General features: G+C 37.2%; 1 protein-coding gene across 1 annotated transcript; it reads right to left on the reverse strand.

The window, feature by feature from the left end:
* Positions 1 to 4282: 4282 nt before the first annotated feature.
* Positions 4283 to 18744, reverse strand: LOC128985539 (peptidyl-prolyl cis-trans isomerase E). Its single transcript, XM_054405127.1, has 7 exons — positions 18481 to 18744; positions 16966 to 17135; positions 16089 to 16256; positions 14721 to 14924; positions 13138 to 13319; positions 5962 to 6028; positions 4283 to 4421 (listed from the first exon to the last, which is right to left on the reverse strand). Exons 1-7 carry the CDS (start codon positions 18512 to 18514, stop codon positions 4353 to 4355), a joined length of 894 nt encoding a protein of 297 aa, XP_054261102.1. The 5' UTR covers positions 18515 to 18744; the 3' UTR covers positions 4283 to 4352.
* Between the last annotated feature and the right edge of the window lie 879 nt (positions 18745 to 19623).

The raw sequence follows: 19623 nt of genomic DNA on the forward strand, positions 1-19623 counted from the left end.
ATTCACGGTCTTTTCATTGGTTATCAAAACTCAAGTACAATCGTTGCACTTGCGATTAATTAAACCGATTAAGTAAGGCACAACGTTTTTAATCTCACTTAGTTTGCATGTGCTTACAAAACTTGATCGGAAATCGTTGCGGTACTGTATTTGTAAACAGTATTTAATGTAAACAGTACCTGGGGACCGAGCTTTGCTCGGAGAAAATTATTAGTTCACTCTGAAAGCAGTCTTAGTATCGGAGATACATAAATCTGTTCCCAAACTCCACACGGCTCGCCTTTACAACGTCCTACACCATTTCCTACGTCATGGACCTGTTTCCCTCCATTCCCATAGCACTTTAAGATTGTAGATACCTTAATCTTATCGTTATTAACAGTTCCCACACTCCAGACAGCTCGCCTTGACTACTTCCTTCACCACTTCCAACGTAGCGGACCTGTTTTTCTCCCTTCCCATAGCATTTCAGAATTGCAGATACGTTAATCTAATCGTCATAAGCAGTTCCCACACTCCATACTAATCGCCTTTACTACTTCCTTCACCACTTCCTACGTCGCAAACATGTTTCCCTCCCTTCCCATTGCATTTAAAGATTGCAGATACATTAATCTAATCGTCATAAACAGTTCCCACACTCCGGACAGCTCGCCTTGACTACTTCCTTCACCACATCCTACGTCGCGGACCTGTTTTCCTCCCTTCTCATTGCATTTAAAGATTGCAGATACCTTAATCTAATCGTCATAAACAGTTCCCACACTCCGGACAACTCGCCTTGACTACTTCCGTCACCACTTCCTACGTCGCGGACCTGTTTCCCTCCCTTCCCATAGCATTTTAGGATAGCCCATACCCTTATCTAATCGTCATAAACAGTTCCCACACTCCGGACAGCTCGCCTTGACTACTTCCTTCACCACTTCCAACGTAGCGGACCTGTTTTTCTCCCTTCCCATAGCATTTCAGAATTGCAGATACCTTAATCTAATCGTCATAAACAGTTCCCACACTCCGGACAACTCGCCTTGACTACTTCCGTCACCATTTCCTACGTCATGGACCTGTTTCCCTCCATTCCCATAGCACTTTAAGATTGTAGATACCTTAATCTTATCGTTATTAACAGTTCCCACACTCCAGACAGCTCGCCTTGACTACTTCCTTCACCACTTCCAACGTAGCGGACCTGTTTTTCTCCCTTCCCATAGCATTTCAGAATTGCAGATACGTTAATCTAATCGTCATAAGCAGTTCCCACACTCCATACTAATCGCCTTTACTACTTCCTTCACCACTTCCTACGTCGCAAACATGTTTCCCTCCCTTCCCATTGCATTTAAAGATTGCAGATACATTAATCTAATCGTCATAAACAGTTCCCACACTCCGGACAGCTCGCCTTGACTACTTCCTTCACCACATCCTACGTCGCGGACCTGTTTTCCTCCCTTCTCATTGCATTTAAAGATTGCAGATACCTTAATCTAATCGTCATAAACAGTTCCCACACTCCGGACAACTCGCCTTGACTACTTCCGTCACCACTTCCTACGTCGCGGACCTGTTTCCCTCCCTTCCCATAGCATTTTAGGATAGCCCATACCCTTATCTAATCGTCATAAACAGTTCCCACACTCCGGACAGCTCGCCTTGACTACTTCCTTCACCACTTCCTACGTCACGGACCTGTTTCCCTCCCTTCCCATAGCATTTTAGGATTGCAGATACCCTAATCTTATCGTCATAAACAGTCCCCACACTCCGGACTGCTCGCATTTACTACTTCCTTCATCACTTCCTACGTCACGGACCTGTTTCCCTCTATTCCCATAGCATTTTATGATTGCCTTTACTACTTCCTTCACTACTTCCTACGTCACGGACCTGTTTCCTTCCCTTCCCATAGCATTTTAGGATTGCAGATACCTTAATGTATTCGTCATAAACAGATCCTAGACTTCGCACTGCTACCCTTGACTACAATGTCTCGAGTAATCTTAAGTATAATCAATCTTTGGTATAATCTTTGCTCAATATTAACAAGTGATGTTTTTCCTTTTGTACTGTATTTGTAATTTGCTAGTATACTGTGGGTAGTTGGTTTATTATGAACACGTGCTACAACTTCAAGTCTTTTGTTTACCTTTTCCTTGTTATTTAATTCAACCAACATGGTTACTTAGCAACCCATAAGACTAATGTTAAAAAAATGTGACTTTCAGTTTCGTTTTTCTACGTAATTAGATTTTTGTTGGCAGTTCTAACTGCATGAAACTTGTTTTTAGGCCAAAAATAAACTATTTACAAGATTTGAAGAAAATCGTCGGAGCCGTTTTCGAGATCTTTCTGCAAGCAAGCAAGCAAGCAAGCATACATACAAGCAAACATTGCTCGTATTAGAGTATAGGATATCAGTGACAGCTAGAAGTGGGAACTAATCCAAACAGCTGATCGTTATTTCATAAAATGTAATAGTAAACATTGAAAGAAAATTTGACAAAAATCGAACAAAATTGTGTTCTTGATAGTTCGTTATTTTGTTTTCAAAGAAGCAAAGCCATGTTTTTATAGCCAAAGACACTCTCACTAATCCAGTAAATACAGAAAATGATTTGAACGGTACTCTAGTTTTCTAGATTTCATGTAATTCTTCAATAATTTAAATGTAGTAGCTAAAAAACGTGTATTTAATTGAAGTAAATTAATATAGGCATATTTATATTCACTGTACTGTATATAAACAAATATCGATTGAGAAACAAACAATTACACGTAATAAAAAACCTCACTAGTCCGCTGCATTGTGATAGCTGGAAATCGTCGGAATAAAAACCGCCGCTACAAGATACAGAAGTTGGTACGCCTACAGCACCCTCCACAGCTGCGCGCGCCGCTGGCACTGCTGCTCAACACATCCCCACCTAAAAGACGAGCAAGTGGTATGTCGGCCGGGTCGATTAACGACAAGTTGGTTTCTCGTATATAATAATTTAGTTTTACAGGCCGGTCAACTGGACTGACGATGAAATAACTTGTCGACGTACTGGTTTTCAGTATTTATCTATTTAATTAAAAAAGACGGTCTAGTGGCAAAACGACCAAGTATCTTGTCGGTCAACTGGTGGCCCCCCATTATTGTAGCCTCCCTCTGACCGATGAATCCGACTCGGAGCTATTTTGGGACTGTGGACCTCTAGAGATGACTTTAACCATTGACTATTGGATGAAGTAGACATTCTATCTATAAGGACCAGCTGTCTCCAATTTCATATTAATAAAGAACATAGTTAGTTGTGTGAGACATTCACAGAATGTACTAGTGTCTACAATTCTATTTTCTACTTGTTTTTACTGACACAGTTGATGGGTCACAACAGTTGCTATATCTCACAAAAATTTGTTCCTTCAGTTTGACTAGGTTAGTAAGTTTGTGTACTTGACAGAAATCGGTAATTTACACCAGCATAATCTGTTGGTGGCTCACATAAACTACGATTTTGATTAATTAACAGGCGAAAGCTTGTAACATGCAGGGGAATGTCTTGTATCAATAGTCAAAGGTTTAACCCTAAGGTAGGTGCAGCCTTCTTCAGGGTAAGGCGGGTGTTGAAATTGATGGGGTCAGACTTATTTAGGGTAGAACAATAATCAACTAATACAGTAGAACCCCTCATACCTTAGCATAGCCAAATTCTCAGGATATCCAGCCCAGTGTTCGACCATCTACCTGCTTCCCGTCTCAGGTGATTAACGGCGAGCACATTTGCTTAACCAAGACGCGAATGTCGGATGTTGCTGTAATTGCGGCAGACCATCATCACTGTCGCCGATCACTGGTGATACGGCAGGTGCGAGAGACAATTACAGATGTCGTCGAGACTGCGAGACATGCTCTCGGGTGTTGCCGCCGTAGCGTGAGACGATCCCTGGCGTCGCCGAGACTGCAATACATGCACAGGGGTGTTATCACAGTCACAGGAGATGATTACTGATGTCACAGAGACTGCAAGTTATGCTCCTGCCGATTTCCGACATTTTGGCCTCTCCGACCATCGTTACCTTTTGACTCCTCACCGTCATATATGAGGGGTTCTACTGTAAGCCCTAAAGAGTAATTTCTAAATTACCACCCCCGCCTCAAAGTTTGCAGGCCTGAGCTTTAGCAACTCAGCCACCCCTAGAATCTTCTGCTTCATATAGATGAGTTGGTGCACGGATTTAATCAATGAAAATATTTGTACTGGTGTTATATTAATTGTAATAAGATAAGGCAATAGCATTTTATAAAAAGTTATTTTTTTAATCACTTAAAGTTATAAATAATATACAAAAATTATCATCCTATATTACATAAGTTCTCCACATGACGATATAACAACCTTTTCTGTTGGAAGCCCCGATTTAGTTCCACATTTCTGTAACAAAAAAATATGAAATACAATAATTATTTTCAATCAATTAAGGTGTAACACCTACTGTGTTAATATTCAGCATTATTCAATTAAGCTTGATCAAAATTGGTTGCAAAATTCAAGAGTTTCCAAAAAGAGTACAGAGTACAGTAAACCCTCTCATATCCGGACTAATGTGGCGCCGGCCGATCCGGATAATTGGGATCACTTTCGATTTCCTTATTAAATTGGAGAGCCTTTTCCTGCAAAATGGGTCCAGACGCGGGCAGTCCTTTTGATCTACATTGTGTAAACCACAAAAATAACGCTTCGTTCCCTTTGTTATTCACATCTGTTTTGATCATTTTGCACTTTTTTATTCCTGAACTTGATGCCTGGTTAGAACACCATTTTTCTTTTTTCACGGTATTTTTTCCAGTCACTCACTGTACTAGTCCCCACTCCCATCTCCCTCGCTATCTTTTTTGCACTCTCGCCCGCTTGCAAACGTTTCAACGCGTTACGTTTTTCCTCCATCGTAATGACAATCTTTTTTTCTTTTTTCAGCCATAACAGCTTATTCGCCTCTAGCACTCTTCCTTCCCGAAACTAAAACGAACCGTACAAACAAAGACTAGGTCACAGAGGCACAACAAAGGCAGCACTGACAACTGACACAAGTGATGCGTTGTCGTCGCCACGCATGAGTGGGGTGTTGGCGTGGGTAGGAGGGGCGGGTAGGAGGAGTGGGGAGAATTCTATTTTTGTTTCGCGAGTCAGTGAGACCTTGCCCGCGCACCTGCACATCGCACAACCCTCCCGGCGCACCGGCGTCTCTAACCGGCCTACAAACAGCCGCTGCTCGGTCAACAAACATTCGCCCTAGAGTGTTTTTAAATTTTTGCATTTTTTCAAAATCGCGTCCGGATATCGGAGGGTCCGGATATGGGAGAGAGGATTTACTGTAACTGTTTTCCACACATAAACAGCTATTATTTGCTGGATAGGCGTTCTATTCTGAATATTTTGTGTGATTCTGCGTATGATGCAAGTGTCTCCATCTCCCTCTGTAGTGAATTCATGATTCAAAAGCAGATGTAGAATCAGGGAAGCAGGGTATTCATCAACATCACAGTGTAAATGAGTTTTTAAGTTTGTAAGCAATCCATTCTACAACAAAAATTATACCTTATGGTCTCACCATACAAAGATAGGCTATGACCAATATGGTTTTACTTACATGTAAACCTGTTAATAAGCCTTTGTACCCTTGTTATTCATCCTGTTTATTTAAATTTATATTGTCATAACAACCACTCATTCAGACCACTCAGGACCGGACCCTTGTCCAAACTAACAACAGAACAACATGAAGAAATAACAAAAATTAATCAATATGTCTTAAAACCACATGTGTGCCTAGTTAGTAATTTTTTTGAAAAATAAACACTAGAGTCATTCAAATTTGCCTTCCACATCATTGTTGTAGTAGGACATACAGTAAAAAACTGAGAAACTCTTTTGACAGAACACCCTAAAAGAACAAGTTTATTACAACACTTACCTCCATTTTCTTCAGGACGTCCAGACCACTCATAACGTGTCCAAAAACCACATGTTTTCCGTCTAACCTGTAAGCATTGAGGTTATGAGCGTAAGAGTTAAAAGCAGGAGAGGTTCCAACTTGTATTGCCCTGCTTTAACCCTTTACTTCCCAGAATTATGAAATTTAATAACAAAAATATTTTTTGTGAATTTTCTTTTTTTTTTGTATTTTAAGGCTAAAAATGTGTTTGTTTTCAAATTTTCCTCATAGAATTAAAAGTTAAAAATATGTATCCATATGGACACCATGGAAACCTAAAGTACCATTGTTCGCTAATTTTCATACGTTAATAATTTACTTTTACTTTGACACTCCCATAGTATCCATATGGATACAAGTTTCTTAAAAGTTGTATCAAATTGAAAAATAAGTTACTTGTTCAACGATTAAAACAAATTAATTTAGAATGAGTACAAATATACATATTATGTAAAAAACTTAATTACAATATCACTAGATTGCATCATAAGCCACTCGTCAATTTCTTCATTATCATTCATCTGTAAAACACATCATTATTATATTTAATGATTTCTAATATCGGACTGAAACAAACATTACAACACTTGTAGGCCTATATTTATCATTGTGCAGACTTAAAAAAAACAGACTTATATCGAAGAAAATACAAAAGAAAAACAGTATCCATATGGATACTATGGGAACACAGACGACACGCCATAGCTATTATTAAAAATAAACCTGTATCCAAAAGGATACTATGGGAACACAGAGGACTCTTTAAATATTGTCAGCATACTCTGTGTTCCCATAGTATCCATTTGGATTCAGTAATTTGATACCAAATATATAAAAAGTAAGTAACAGAAAACTATAATTCTATGTATATTTCAGTAGCTAAAGGTGCAATGAAGTGAAATATAATTTTTCCCAGCTTCGTAACTAATTATAAACATAAAAAATCTTATCTTGAAAATCTTTAATTTCATGATGTGTCAAAAACCTGGTTTGCATCACTTTGAAATGATATTTTTCTTCTTTTCACAGGCTTGCCAACACTAGGAAAATTAAAAACCCTTTCTAATAAGCCTAGAAACAAAATGCATAGAGGTATAGACTCAAATCTCTATCTACAGAGAGGTAAAAAAATGAGAAATAATATGTATCCAAAAGGATACTATGGGAAGTAAAGGGTTAAAAAAAAATTGCAATACAAGCTATTATTAAAAATAAGCACTGCTCATTCAAATTAGTTTATATTTTACAAACTAAAAAAACAGCATAGAAAGCATTAACTTGTTTTCCTGTGTTATGTTTTTTTTTTGCGTAACTAACACATTCACTGCAGCCCATCAATGGCAGGCGTATCCCGGTCTGGCGCAGCGTAGAACGAACCCAATTGCCGGGCGATTGGCTTTTAATTATTTCAGACCGACAAATAGCAAATATTAAATTACATTAATACTTTAATACTTTAAATTAATAGACAAAATTACAATTTCACTTTATCTCATACTCTGATAGAATTTTCATTTTTCAACTAAGAATGAGTTGGGAAGAGAGATGTCTTGGCATAAAAGAATATATTTTTGGGTTTCTTAAGCCAGAGTGGACCCAATTAGGTAGGCCTGCTAGACTAATAAAAGTCTTTATGGTTTACAAGTAGATATTTCTGCATGGCTTGGTTATGTAAAGGTTGGTATCAGCCTAAAGCAGTGTTTACACGAAGCCAGTTAGAGCAGGTAGGTTGAGGAGCAGGTTACTTCCCTCTAATTTATTTCAAGTTACCTGAGGCAAAAACCCTGCCTGCCAACTCGCCTGGCGTAAACACGGCTTAAGACATAAATCAGTAATTGACAGCAGTCTATCTGTTGAGGGCTCAATTTAAATATGTTCATTTTCATTGTAAGTTTGGCTTCAACCTATATAGAAATTGAAAGTCACAATCAATCCATTGTTAAAGGTCTATGGTCCTTGAACAATGGCATGTTCATATTAAATATATGTTTCCATAGAAACTATTTATTTCATTCATTCACTAAAACAGAAGATGAATGCAAGATGGAATTCTTCCTTGTCATAATTATTTTGAAGAAGAATACAGATTCAAGAAAATTAAGTCTATTTGCTCCATTCCAGTGGGTAACAAGCAGAGCAGTTCTGGAAAATGAAACATCAGCAAAAACTTGGCATAATTCTTCCGTTCTTGTCTATTGATACATAAGAACTAGCAGAGGAACTACAGTAAGCAACCAAGTAGCAACTCATGAGGAACCACACGGAGACCTAGAGTTGTGTTGCTTCATTAAAACAAAAAGGATCCACAAAGCTGAAAGGATTGTTTGGAGTAAAGTGCCAAAGGATTTGCCATGGAAAAATTGTTGAGGAACATGATGAAATGAAGGAGATGAATTCAACTATGGATGAGGGGATTGAACTTCTGGGAAACTTAGAGAGGATGAAACTGAAGAGTTCTGCAACAACACTGCAAGCCGATTGATGACAAGTGGGCAAAGAATACAAGCACAAGGCCTGAAGACGAGTTAGATTAGAACTAACTATTTAGTATTAAGTAAGCCATAGTATTAAGTATCTTTAACTTTTATACCTTGTTTTAGTATTTTATGTATCTTATAATAAAGTATCCGTGCGCTTTCCTACTTCAGCGTATACGGAGCGTCCCCTGGGTGGCGGATAGGGGAAAGGTCGGTGGATCTGCTTGTCAGATCTCCCGGCTGACCAGAAGTAGGTCCTCCATTGATATTGGGGGTTGAGGCGATGGGCTAACCACCCTCCCTTGTAAAACAACCCTGATTACATATCACCTACGGAATGCCTCGGACTGCATGGAACACATCGGACAACGACTGTAGATGCATCATGAGGACTTGAGATTTGAAGTTGGACCGTTCGCTCTCTGGGGGTGCCAGGAACTGTGGATATTGTAAGCAGGGAACTGGATAAGTACAAAATGGATGTGGTAGCCCTGCAAGAAATTATGTGGCCATTTAAAGATGATGGAATACATCAAGCAGGAGTGGGATTTGCCATCAATAACAATGTCAAATTTGAGGCTGTGATTAAAAGGCTGTGTTATGTAAGATTAAAAGGAAATTTTAAAAACCTATCTGTGATAAACATTTATGATTCAATGGAGGATAAGAGTTATGAGGAGAAGGATTAATTGTATGCCCAATTACGACAGTTAGTCAAAGTCCTAACTATGATGTAAAAATTATACTAGGAGATGCTAATGCCAAAGTTGGTAGAGGATATTTATGGAAGGACTATTGTGGAAGAGAGAGTTTGCATAGTAACGACAATCGGAACTAAGCTCTTTAGCATTGCAAGTGCCACAAGATTTACAATTGCAAGCACCTCATTCCTTAGGAAAACATCCATAAAGAAACATGGGAAAGACTATAAATCAAATTGATCACATTTTGATTGATAAAAGACACAGAAGCAGTACACGTTATGAGCTAAAGAGGCGTTAAATGTGCTTCAGATGATTTTTTTATTGCTTACAAAAATAAGGCAAAGGCTATGCAAAGAAAAGAAGAGAAATTAACAAAATAGAAAAGAAGTTAAATACGTTATAGACTATACTTTTGGACAAAATGTTCAATTGAAACTAAGATATAGATCTGATTGATAGCTTCCGTCTTCTGAGTAGGTCAGGCTGATGGTATTTCTCAAATTTTATTTAATTCAAGGATGGTCATTGAGGATGCATTAGAGAAGATAAAACAGTCGTTAGTTAATTACAACAACACTAACAACAACTAACAATTAATTCCAAAATAAGTATGTTGGCTTTTGGTGACACAGCCCTATTTGGATAAAATAGAGAGGACCTAGAAATATTAGGAAAAACAGAAGAAGCAGTAAAAGTGGGACTTATCAATCAGAACAGGGTGTCCAGCGTCCCATCAAAATGAAATTCAAGGACAATTCCAGGTTTTCCAAGCTCAAAATAAAAAATTTTCAGGACAAAATTTGCAACATGATTAATTATTTAGACCGACTAGGACATTAACCCATTGGCCTACGCATATTATAGGCCCTGTTGAACCCTTGGAAATCCTATTAATTTCTAGGATTTTGCAGGCTTTTGCATTAACACTTATATCTCTCTTATTTTGCATCAGAATTCTTTCAAACTTTGGAAACATGTCAAGCTAATATCAAAATATAAAAATTAGATTTTTTTAAAAAAAATTTTAAAAATTTAATTATAATTAATTAATTAATTAATTAATTAATTAGTAATTAAATCATCAATTTATTTTTTTTTATTTTTTTTTATTTTTTTATCATTTAGTATTTAGTTACAAATAAGAATTTGTTTTGTTATAATTTTACATAAGATAAATAAGTCCTCAAAAAATTAAATAGTAACAAGACGTTATGGACTTAGCGCAGTCTGTAACTTAGGCTTCGGTTAGGCCTACCTAGACACCACATAGAAAAGATCACCTTAGAAGTTTACCATTTCAAAATAAGGATACTTATAATAATAGGCTAAATGCGGGCCTGGTAAAATAATAAATATAATAAAAATAATAAATGGAAAACACGTACCTTTATAATATTATCCAATATGTAGGCCTTCACTTCATAAATTTCATGTAAGTTAGGTCTCTTCACACTTCACAAACAATATACCTAACTAAATTTCTTTTGACTGGGCATGATTGCTTTTTACAACTACACTATATACACTATTTACACTTGTCCCTCAACTCTTAGTAGTTCACTAAGGTGTGGTATGCCTCAAAGCAGCCGTCGATGTGAAGCGGCACCACACACTTGCTGCACTGGATCCTCACTTCTCTTCTGAGCCCTTTTGAGGAACATACAAGGCACCTTTTAGTTGGCATCGGTTTGGAAGGTGTAGCTGGTATGGTCATTGGGAAATGAAGTCGTCCCTGGAGTCGCATTGGGTTACTTGTCGATGGTCTTCCAGGTGATGTCCTCGGTCGTAGCCGGATTGATTGAGTGATTTGTTCAGCCAGATTTGTTTTGTACTCAGAGAAGTGCTGCTTACTTTTGCCAGATAGCTTTTTGTAAACTACAAAAGAGTTGAACATAGAAACCTCAAAAAGGTAGAAAAAAATCTTCACATAACCCTTCACATACCTTCTCATCACTGGGTTGTAAGACAATACTTGGTCCTGGCGGTCAACTGCAAGCATGCCCTGATTGTATTCAATAATCTGCTTAGGTTTCATGATTGTAGTAGCAGGTTTGTCCCTTGTAGGCCTTGACATTTTCCCTGTTGACGTAAAGTCGATGTCAGAATGTTTGGAGCTAATCGTGTTCACAGCCTTCCGGTCCATCCACCTAACCACAAGGAGACCTTCCGCACTTCTACGCTGTGCTTCTCCTTTTTCCAAGGGCTCCTTCATATCACCTGGCATATTCTTTCTATTGGGTCTCACGGTACCAATTGCGTATGTGTTCCGTTCAAGCAGGTTCACAAACAATCTTGGTGATGAATACCAATTATCGATATGCATTATGTAGCCTTTATCTAAAAACGGCTCTGTGAGTTGCAAAACTATCTGTTCACTAACTAGTTGACCCTTGGGAAGACTCTTTTTGCCCGTATAAATTTCAAAGGCAGAGCAATAGCCTGTTGATGACTCACATAGTTTGTAAATTTTTATACCAAACCTAGCCCTCTTACTTCTGTTGAATTGTATGTAAGAGAGTCTGCCTCTGAATTTCATCAAACTCTCGTCTACAGAGATATCTCTGTCCGGGGTGTAGTTTTGTAAAAACTTGTTTGACATGTAGTCAATTACAGGTCTGATTTTTTTCAGTTTATCAGTAGGCCGACTAGTTGCTTCATTTGAAAAATGAATAAAACGCATGATCATTTGAAATCTTCGAAACGGCATTATTTCAGAAAATATCTGAGTTTCAATTACTTTCCTTTTGCTCCAATAAGACTGCAAAGTTGGCTTTTTTACCACACTCATTAGAATAAATAAGGAAAAAAATGCCTTTATTTCATCAGTCTCACAGTCAAACCAATTAGAATCATCTTTTAGTTTTTTCCGGTTTGGATCTGCAAAACATTTTGCAGCATAATTATTTGTCTCTATGGCAATCCGCTCAAAGAAATCATCGCCTAGATACTCAGAAAAAACATCTAATTCGGAATCTAGGAGCTGCGATTGTGCAATATTTACTCCTACTTTGTCACCGTAAAATACAATATTTTTTGGCTCATTGGGAGCATCTTCCCACGCCATAGGCTCCTCTAAAAAACCAATTTCTCCACTTACCACCTTTTCAATAATTTCCTCAATAGAGTCCATTGGTATATTGCCATCTCCACGAACAACATTTTCAATGGTTTCAAGAACCAAATCCACCGGTAGATCGTCAGGTTCGTCAACAGCCTCTTCGTTTTCGTCAGATTCCGTCTCACTATCGTTCTCACTTTCATTCTCACTTTCAAACATTCGTTCATTGATATCTTCATTCGTTTCACTATCAATTTCACTCAACAAATAACTATCATCATCAATAAAACGATCTATTTCACTCGAACGTAAACAATCCCGACCCGCCATTCTGTAAACAAACACAGCAGAAAGCTGAGAGCAACAGGTTGCCAAGAAATCAATATTTACTCGCACTAAAAACAGGCCTACCAACCCGAAAACTGAAATACTAATTCATTTCAACTAAAAACAGGCCGTGGTAAAGCAGTTTGCCTGATTAGTGCTGCTATCTAGCATTGAAACGGACAACTACTTGGTGCGCGGTCGCTACTCGTCATTGTATTACTAGGGACCGCGGCGTCACGGCGGTTAGCGACCGTCGAAGTAGGCCAATGGGTTAAAAACCACCTAACAAGACAAAAAATAACTTAAATTCAAGAAGAGTTATAAAAACATTTTAAAGCTACGGAATTTGAGATTAGGGCCTACTAATTTAAACCATACAAATGAAAATAACTATCTAATCTAATTACTGTGGTTTTAACTTTTTTCAAATCTTTTCTGTAATGGATTAGAATAATTTGAGTTCAGATTGTTCTAGTTCTACCTACAGTAATTATTTTGCACAGAAAGTCTGTATCCAAAGTCACAGGCATAACCGTACTGATTATTTTTTACGTGATAATAATTCTACATAGCAAAATGCTTCACTCACCATTCAGTGCGGGCAGTACACAGGAAGAACTGAGACCCGTTGGTATTGGGACCGGAGTTAGCCATGGACAGGATGCCCGGCCCTGTGTGTTTCAGCGTGAAGTTCTCATCGTCAAACTTCTTGCCGTAGATTGATCTTCCACCAGTGCCATTGTGATTGGTGAAATCCCCTCCTTGACACATCTAAGGTTCAAGTCAAGGATCGGCAGTAAAGATAGTTATTTTCAATGTTCTAACTCGTAAAACAATTAAAAAACTACAAAGAAAATTTATAATCTCACAGATTACTAGATAATACATTTTAATCACTTTGGTACGGTACTAAAAAAAAATTTTGGACAGTAAATAAGCCTTCAGCAGCTGTTTAAATTCATCAAAGATGGCCGCTAGCCTCCAAGGACTCTTTACAACTGAAACAGAAGCGAAGAGCCTGGAACCAGTTTGCTACTGATTGAGCTTTATAACAATTTTGCTGATTCAAATTGTATTACTGTTGGCTATCTTCGAACAGTAACCAATACGATTGCTTTAATTTGCTTTAATTGCTATTTCTTTTCTAACAAATATATTGTCTTGTTTTAAAAACAGTAGCAAGTTTATGAATGATTTTGAAAAGTAACATCACTGAACTAAGGTACAAAAATATTATTGTAAAACGTGATAGTTAGGGTTTTATAATTGAATCAATTGACATGCTAAAGTAGTGGCTATGGATGGATTAACTTTACGATTAGGTGGTGAGAATTAGGTGTTAGTTCATTGGTTGGTTATGGTGTTACTTATTTGCTTTCATCATTTAAATTCGTATGGGCATATCACTGTTAAATTAAGTAAAAATTACAAAAATATCCTTATATATAGTACGTGAAAGCGATTTCTACGAAACACAAAACACTACTCCTCCGTTAATTTGATGGACAGACTTTTACAAACGATGTGACAAAATTAACTATTTTTTGTTTGTAGACACCCCCTTTTACCAATTCCTGTAACAAAAGTCCTTGGGCTTTGCCCCACAGGCCATCAAAATCGCAATGTATTTCTTAGGAAGAAATCGCAATGTATTTCTTAGGAAGAAAAGATTTGGTTTACTTAAACAGACGAATAATTTTCATTACTTGCATTGCATACTAAATCAGCTGTTCATAATATACACATGATACACAAAAGAGCGTTCATTTTCAGAGTCAGTTTGTTTTCAGTTTCGATAACTGGAGTGGAGTAATCAATTACAAAATTACCTTTGAGTTGAATCAGACAAGTCATCAGAATTATGACTGCTATCTGTTTTGAAATAACGCCTGTAATACTTTAAAATTGCTCAAATTCGAGTAACAGGTGCACTAGTATTATAAACTCTGTGTTTAGAGTTGTAGAATAAAAGTGGGCTATTAAGCATGCAAAGTTAGCAGTAATGTATGAATTAATTTTTTAATGCAACTTATTAAACACAAACTTATTATTAGGTAAACGGTGGTTTACTGGTTGGATATACTATGTTAGGTACAAGCTGTTTTAGTTGTTTAGGTACACACTAACTTTTTTATATGTCAGCTTGGCAGTTAAGTTAACGATAAAGGATACAAAGTTAGGTATGATCCTATGGAAGGTGCTGCCCTGGTAGCCGTAGCCCTTCTCGTGAGTACACAAACATCGGAAGTTCTCGGCAGTCTTGGGTACAATATCGGACCTTAGCATGATGATGACTCTGCCTACATTCACCTTGCCAATGCTGATATCAAAGTATACTTGAGGGTTCTTGTGTTTTTTTGTGCTTGAATCTTCATCCTGCAAAAAAGGGGAAAACATAATCTTTTTGTTCCTACAGTAGTTACAGTAAGCTTTGGCTGGACAATATAAAGGCGGGTTATTTCAAACCAAGGGTCTGGAAAATCCCCAGTGGTAGGGGAGAATCCGGGGGCCGCCATAGGAATGTTTAAGACAATAGTCATAATCTTTTAAAGTGTATTTACAAATATGCAGAGTGTAAAATGTTAGCCTACCTATGATTGTTTTGAACCATAGTATCTCAATATGCTTGATAAATTGAATTTTTGCAGTTCCATTAAAAGATTTGATATATTGAAGTTTCATTGTAGTAAAATCTAGATGATACTCCGTTCACAAAATTTAGGCAGTTTGAGGGGAAGCAATTTGATTCCCTCTACCTCTTAACTTTGAAACAACAGCCAACAGCTTATCAGGTGATATCTACATCAGCTAATAAAAGGAGGTGGGGGGAACCTTCCTCTTTAACCACCTAAAAAATCTGAAATCAAAACTCCATATTACATGGATTTTGTGTGAACAGTAATAGTAATAGTTTCAGTTAATACATATACATACATAGAATCTGTATGTACGTTACACTATGAGTTTTCTCTAAAGCAAAATGAGAGATGTATTTTGCTGTGGTGTTTCCGGACCAATTGATGGACAAATAAATAAAAGGTTAAAATACCTGATTGTCGACATTTGGTCCAAAGTATTGTCCTAGTGGATTATGTACATTTCGGCGCGAGCGCAATCGTCGAATCCGTATAAGAACTATTAACTAAACTTCCCTTAAGAGGTGCGTAAAATGTTCACAACACAAAAAACAATAAACACCGGTCGACCGTTAATTAACATAGTTTTTATTAACTTTTGATACGCGTGCACAGGCTGGATAGGCAAAAGTTAAAAACTAGGTATGTTAATTAACATTCCTGTTAACTGACCCACAGTCAGGTATCAGGTATTTTAACCTTTTATTTATTTGAGAGATGTAGTCTTTATGATAGTTTTCTTATAAACTCTCTATGGTGCACACTGGATTCTTGGTCAACCACGCATTCAGTTTGTGTTTCAAGACAAGTTTGGATTTGTCACTCGTTTAAAGTCTGCAGGAAGAAGGTTGTACAGTTTACCAACATTTTGTGAACGGACTAGTAGTGTCTAATAAGGACATACCTCTGTAGTAGGGGTTATCTTCTTCTCTCCCTCAGTCTCCAGCGTCTCTCCGGCGTGTTCCTGTAGCCATGTATCCTCGGACCACACCGGTCGTGAAGATCCCTCCTTGATCCTCTGTGGTTTGGCCAGGTTTACTCTGATAGTGCGCCCGTACAATTCACTGTCATTCTGAGATAAACAAAGAAGTAGTCTATAAACGTATTACGAAATAGGTACATGGTAAATCTGCTAAGATTGAAAAGTAATAGATGTGTAAATAAAAGGAGTAAAGAAAACTGTTTTTTGGGAAAAGAGGCTGTAGATTAGTGAACCATACATTATTTTTTTTTTTTAACTGTCTTGTCTCATATTTGTTTTCACTAGCCTATGTAGTTCTAATTATATTTAGTAGCCAAGCATTTCATTTTGTTTTGAGTTGAACTCATACAGTAATGCCATCTTGTTCAGACTGTATAGTTATTTTTTTTAAATGGTGTAATCCGTTGGGATAAATAACTACAGAATTCCTGCCAGACATCTTTTTGGAACCCAACGCCCTTCAACATGAATGTGGGCAGTGGCGGATCCAGAGGGGGGGCGAAGAGGGCGACTACCCCCCCCCCTCGGCCATATATATATATTTTTTACTGCATGCAATACAGTAGTGCATAGGCCTACAAATTGCGTAAAATAATTTGTCACACTAACTTAGGACAAATAAATGGTATAAAACTTCCATTTTGGATCAACTTAGTTTACACAAGTTTTTCGGGCGGGTACCCCCGAACCCCCCAGACCCCCCGGTTTGTCTAATGATCCATGATTACCTACATTTATTGTGACTCACAATTGTAGCAACACTTATTAATATGACTTCGGTATTCAATTCTTAAGTTACCATATTGTCAATGGCTGCTGCTGCATCTTCAGCTGCTTCAAACTCGATGAAGGCAAATCCTCTATGTTTTTCTGTTTCATAATCAAGGGGAATCTGAACATCGACTACATCTCCGAAGGGAATAAAAGCCGCATGTAGAACCTTCTCATCGACTTCTTCTGCCAATCCACCTACAGAAAAATATTAGCAGGCTTAACAGTATCTTACCGGAAATAATAATATAGGCTAGGCTAAATAATACAATAATCCTAGGCCAAATGTTTAGTAACACGTAGGCCTTCATCATACTTACAAGGAAGTTTAAATTCATTATCTGGTTAGAATTAGCAAAAAAATGTGAGATGATTAACTTACGAGAACTGAGACAGGATTGACGCCAAATATGCTCCACCCAAACGCCATTTCTAAAGTAAGTTAGGGTTAATAATTTAAACAACAAATCTTACCTTCCCTAAGTTAGATGGTAACAAACTAGGGTAGGCCTGGATAGAGTTAAAACGGTTTTCTTAAGTTTAAGTTACATCAAGTTTGTTACATTGAGTACGGTACGTCGCAAACCATTGGATAGAAGATTAGACAATTTAGTGATGAAAATCATCACTAAGTTTAAGTTTAAGTTTAAGTTATCGAATGTGGGTGTAGCCCAAGGCCTATGCCATAAGTTAGACATGCAAGTTATAGGACTATTACACAAATTCAATTAGGCCTAGCCTAACATTGAGTAATAGTCAAAATTAACCTGGGAAATAATCGGCTGGTACAGTTTCTTAAATGGGCTAAGATTATGCTAACTTAATAACTTAAGTTTACAGTAACTTATCAATTAAAAATATTGATTCGATCAGTAATAAACCTTCATTTGATTTTTTAACTAGGCTAGGTCAATTATAAGATGAAACTGTTATAACCAAAACTAACCAACTAAACTTACTGATAATGGCTGCACTTTACTTTAGGTCCTACACTCATTTGAATGAAAATATCGATCGATATATCGATTATTCGACATATCATTTGGTTAGTTAGGTAAGGTTACATTACATTACATTTTTTACATTACATTTATTGTTGTCATGAGAGCCGAAGCCCCCTGACTGCATACCCGGTACCTATCCTTTAGGACATACCCGGGCCCCATGATGTAGGCCGAAGCTTACGCATCAACCTTTAGCACATCATGGGCGGATGACTTAAGGTCATCAGGCTCGCCGGCTGCCGAAGCAGACCCTTCGGAAAGAGGGTTGCCCCTCAATCCTAACCAAGTTAGGTAAGGTTAACCTAACCAAACGATATATCGAACAAAACAATCGAATAGTCAATATTTTCATTCGGTTGTTTTGTAGGACCTAAAGTAAAGTGCAGCCCTGATAATAAAAAATTGAATGGAGGTTTTATAATCGAATTGATAATTTTGAACCGATATTAGCGTAGCCCTGTTAAGAAACTGAACCCTAATCGGCTATGGACCAGAGTTCTCATTTGTTGTATGAGTGTAATTTAAATTAAGGTACATACCAACGTAAACAGTCCTTTTTTGATTGGTTGTCATTACTTGACTGTAAGCTTGAGGTAAGCTAACCTAAACCGGCAGATTCACACAGACTTAAATAACTTGGAACTGTTAGAAAACTTGTCAGTGCAGTGTGGATAAAACATCAATCAACAGTCAAGATTATGTATGAAAAAAATGTTGTCCCTAATGAAACAGATAAGTTAAACAGAATTTATTGTTAATTCGTCCAATTAAATAGTAGATGTAAACAAAGCCATGACATACACACGGACACGACACACAGACAAAACAAAATACCCCGCCGCAGCAAACCTGCCGACTAAGCGAATTTCCATTTGTCTGAATTGATTTTCAGTTAAATATATTTTAATAACATTAGGTTTAACGAGTACCTAGGTTTGCTGCTACAAGGAAACTAATAAAGTGTGTTTTTGAGTAAAATATTGATAGCTTAGTACAAAATAAATAAATTTGCCAAGTTTGATCAAAATATGTCCATAAACAAGCAAACTACATTTGACAATATTCTCCATAAGAATAACATGGGAATTTTAAATTTAAATTTTTTTTAATTTTCTCCGTTATTAACAATAAAAAAAAATACTTGTATATACTAAATTATTTGTTTTTTTAAGCTCTTTAAAAAGGTCTAAAGAGAAATCGGGAAATTTTGTGTTTTGAGGGTCAAAAGTGAGAAAAACCAATTTTTACCCCATAAAAACCCCCTGTAAAGCCCCGTTCCCATGGACCGATCGTGCTGGTTCGCGAACTCATTCAAGTTTATCCCGCTTTACACCTTTAAACCAAATTTCATCAAAATCAGACAAAAATTACTCAAGTTATCGCGTTCACGGACGTATATATATATATATATATAAGTCTATATATATAAGTCTATATATATAAGTCTATATATATATATATATACATATATAAAAATTTGAACGAATGGTGTTTTTGGCCTCTGGGGACATCAAAATGAAAAAGTAAATCGGTCCCGGGTCTAGGTCTTACCGTGCCACCTACGGTAATAGCTACTTCCCTATAGGGAAATTCGCTAAAATGAGAAGAACAAACAAAAATCTCACAGAAGAAAAATAAGAAACAAAAATTTGTTCAAGCTGGCTTTATGGTAGACTCAACAA

This window comes from Macrosteles quadrilineatus, unplaced genomic scaffold (genome assembly GCF_028750875.1).
Source record: "Macrosteles quadrilineatus isolate MER2022 unplaced genomic scaffold, UCM_ALF_1.0 Scaffold_2__2_contigs__length_208266976, whole genome shotgun sequence".
Classification (NCBI taxonomy): domain Eukaryota; kingdom Metazoa; phylum Arthropoda; class Insecta; order Hemiptera; family Cicadellidae; genus Macrosteles; species Macrosteles quadrilineatus.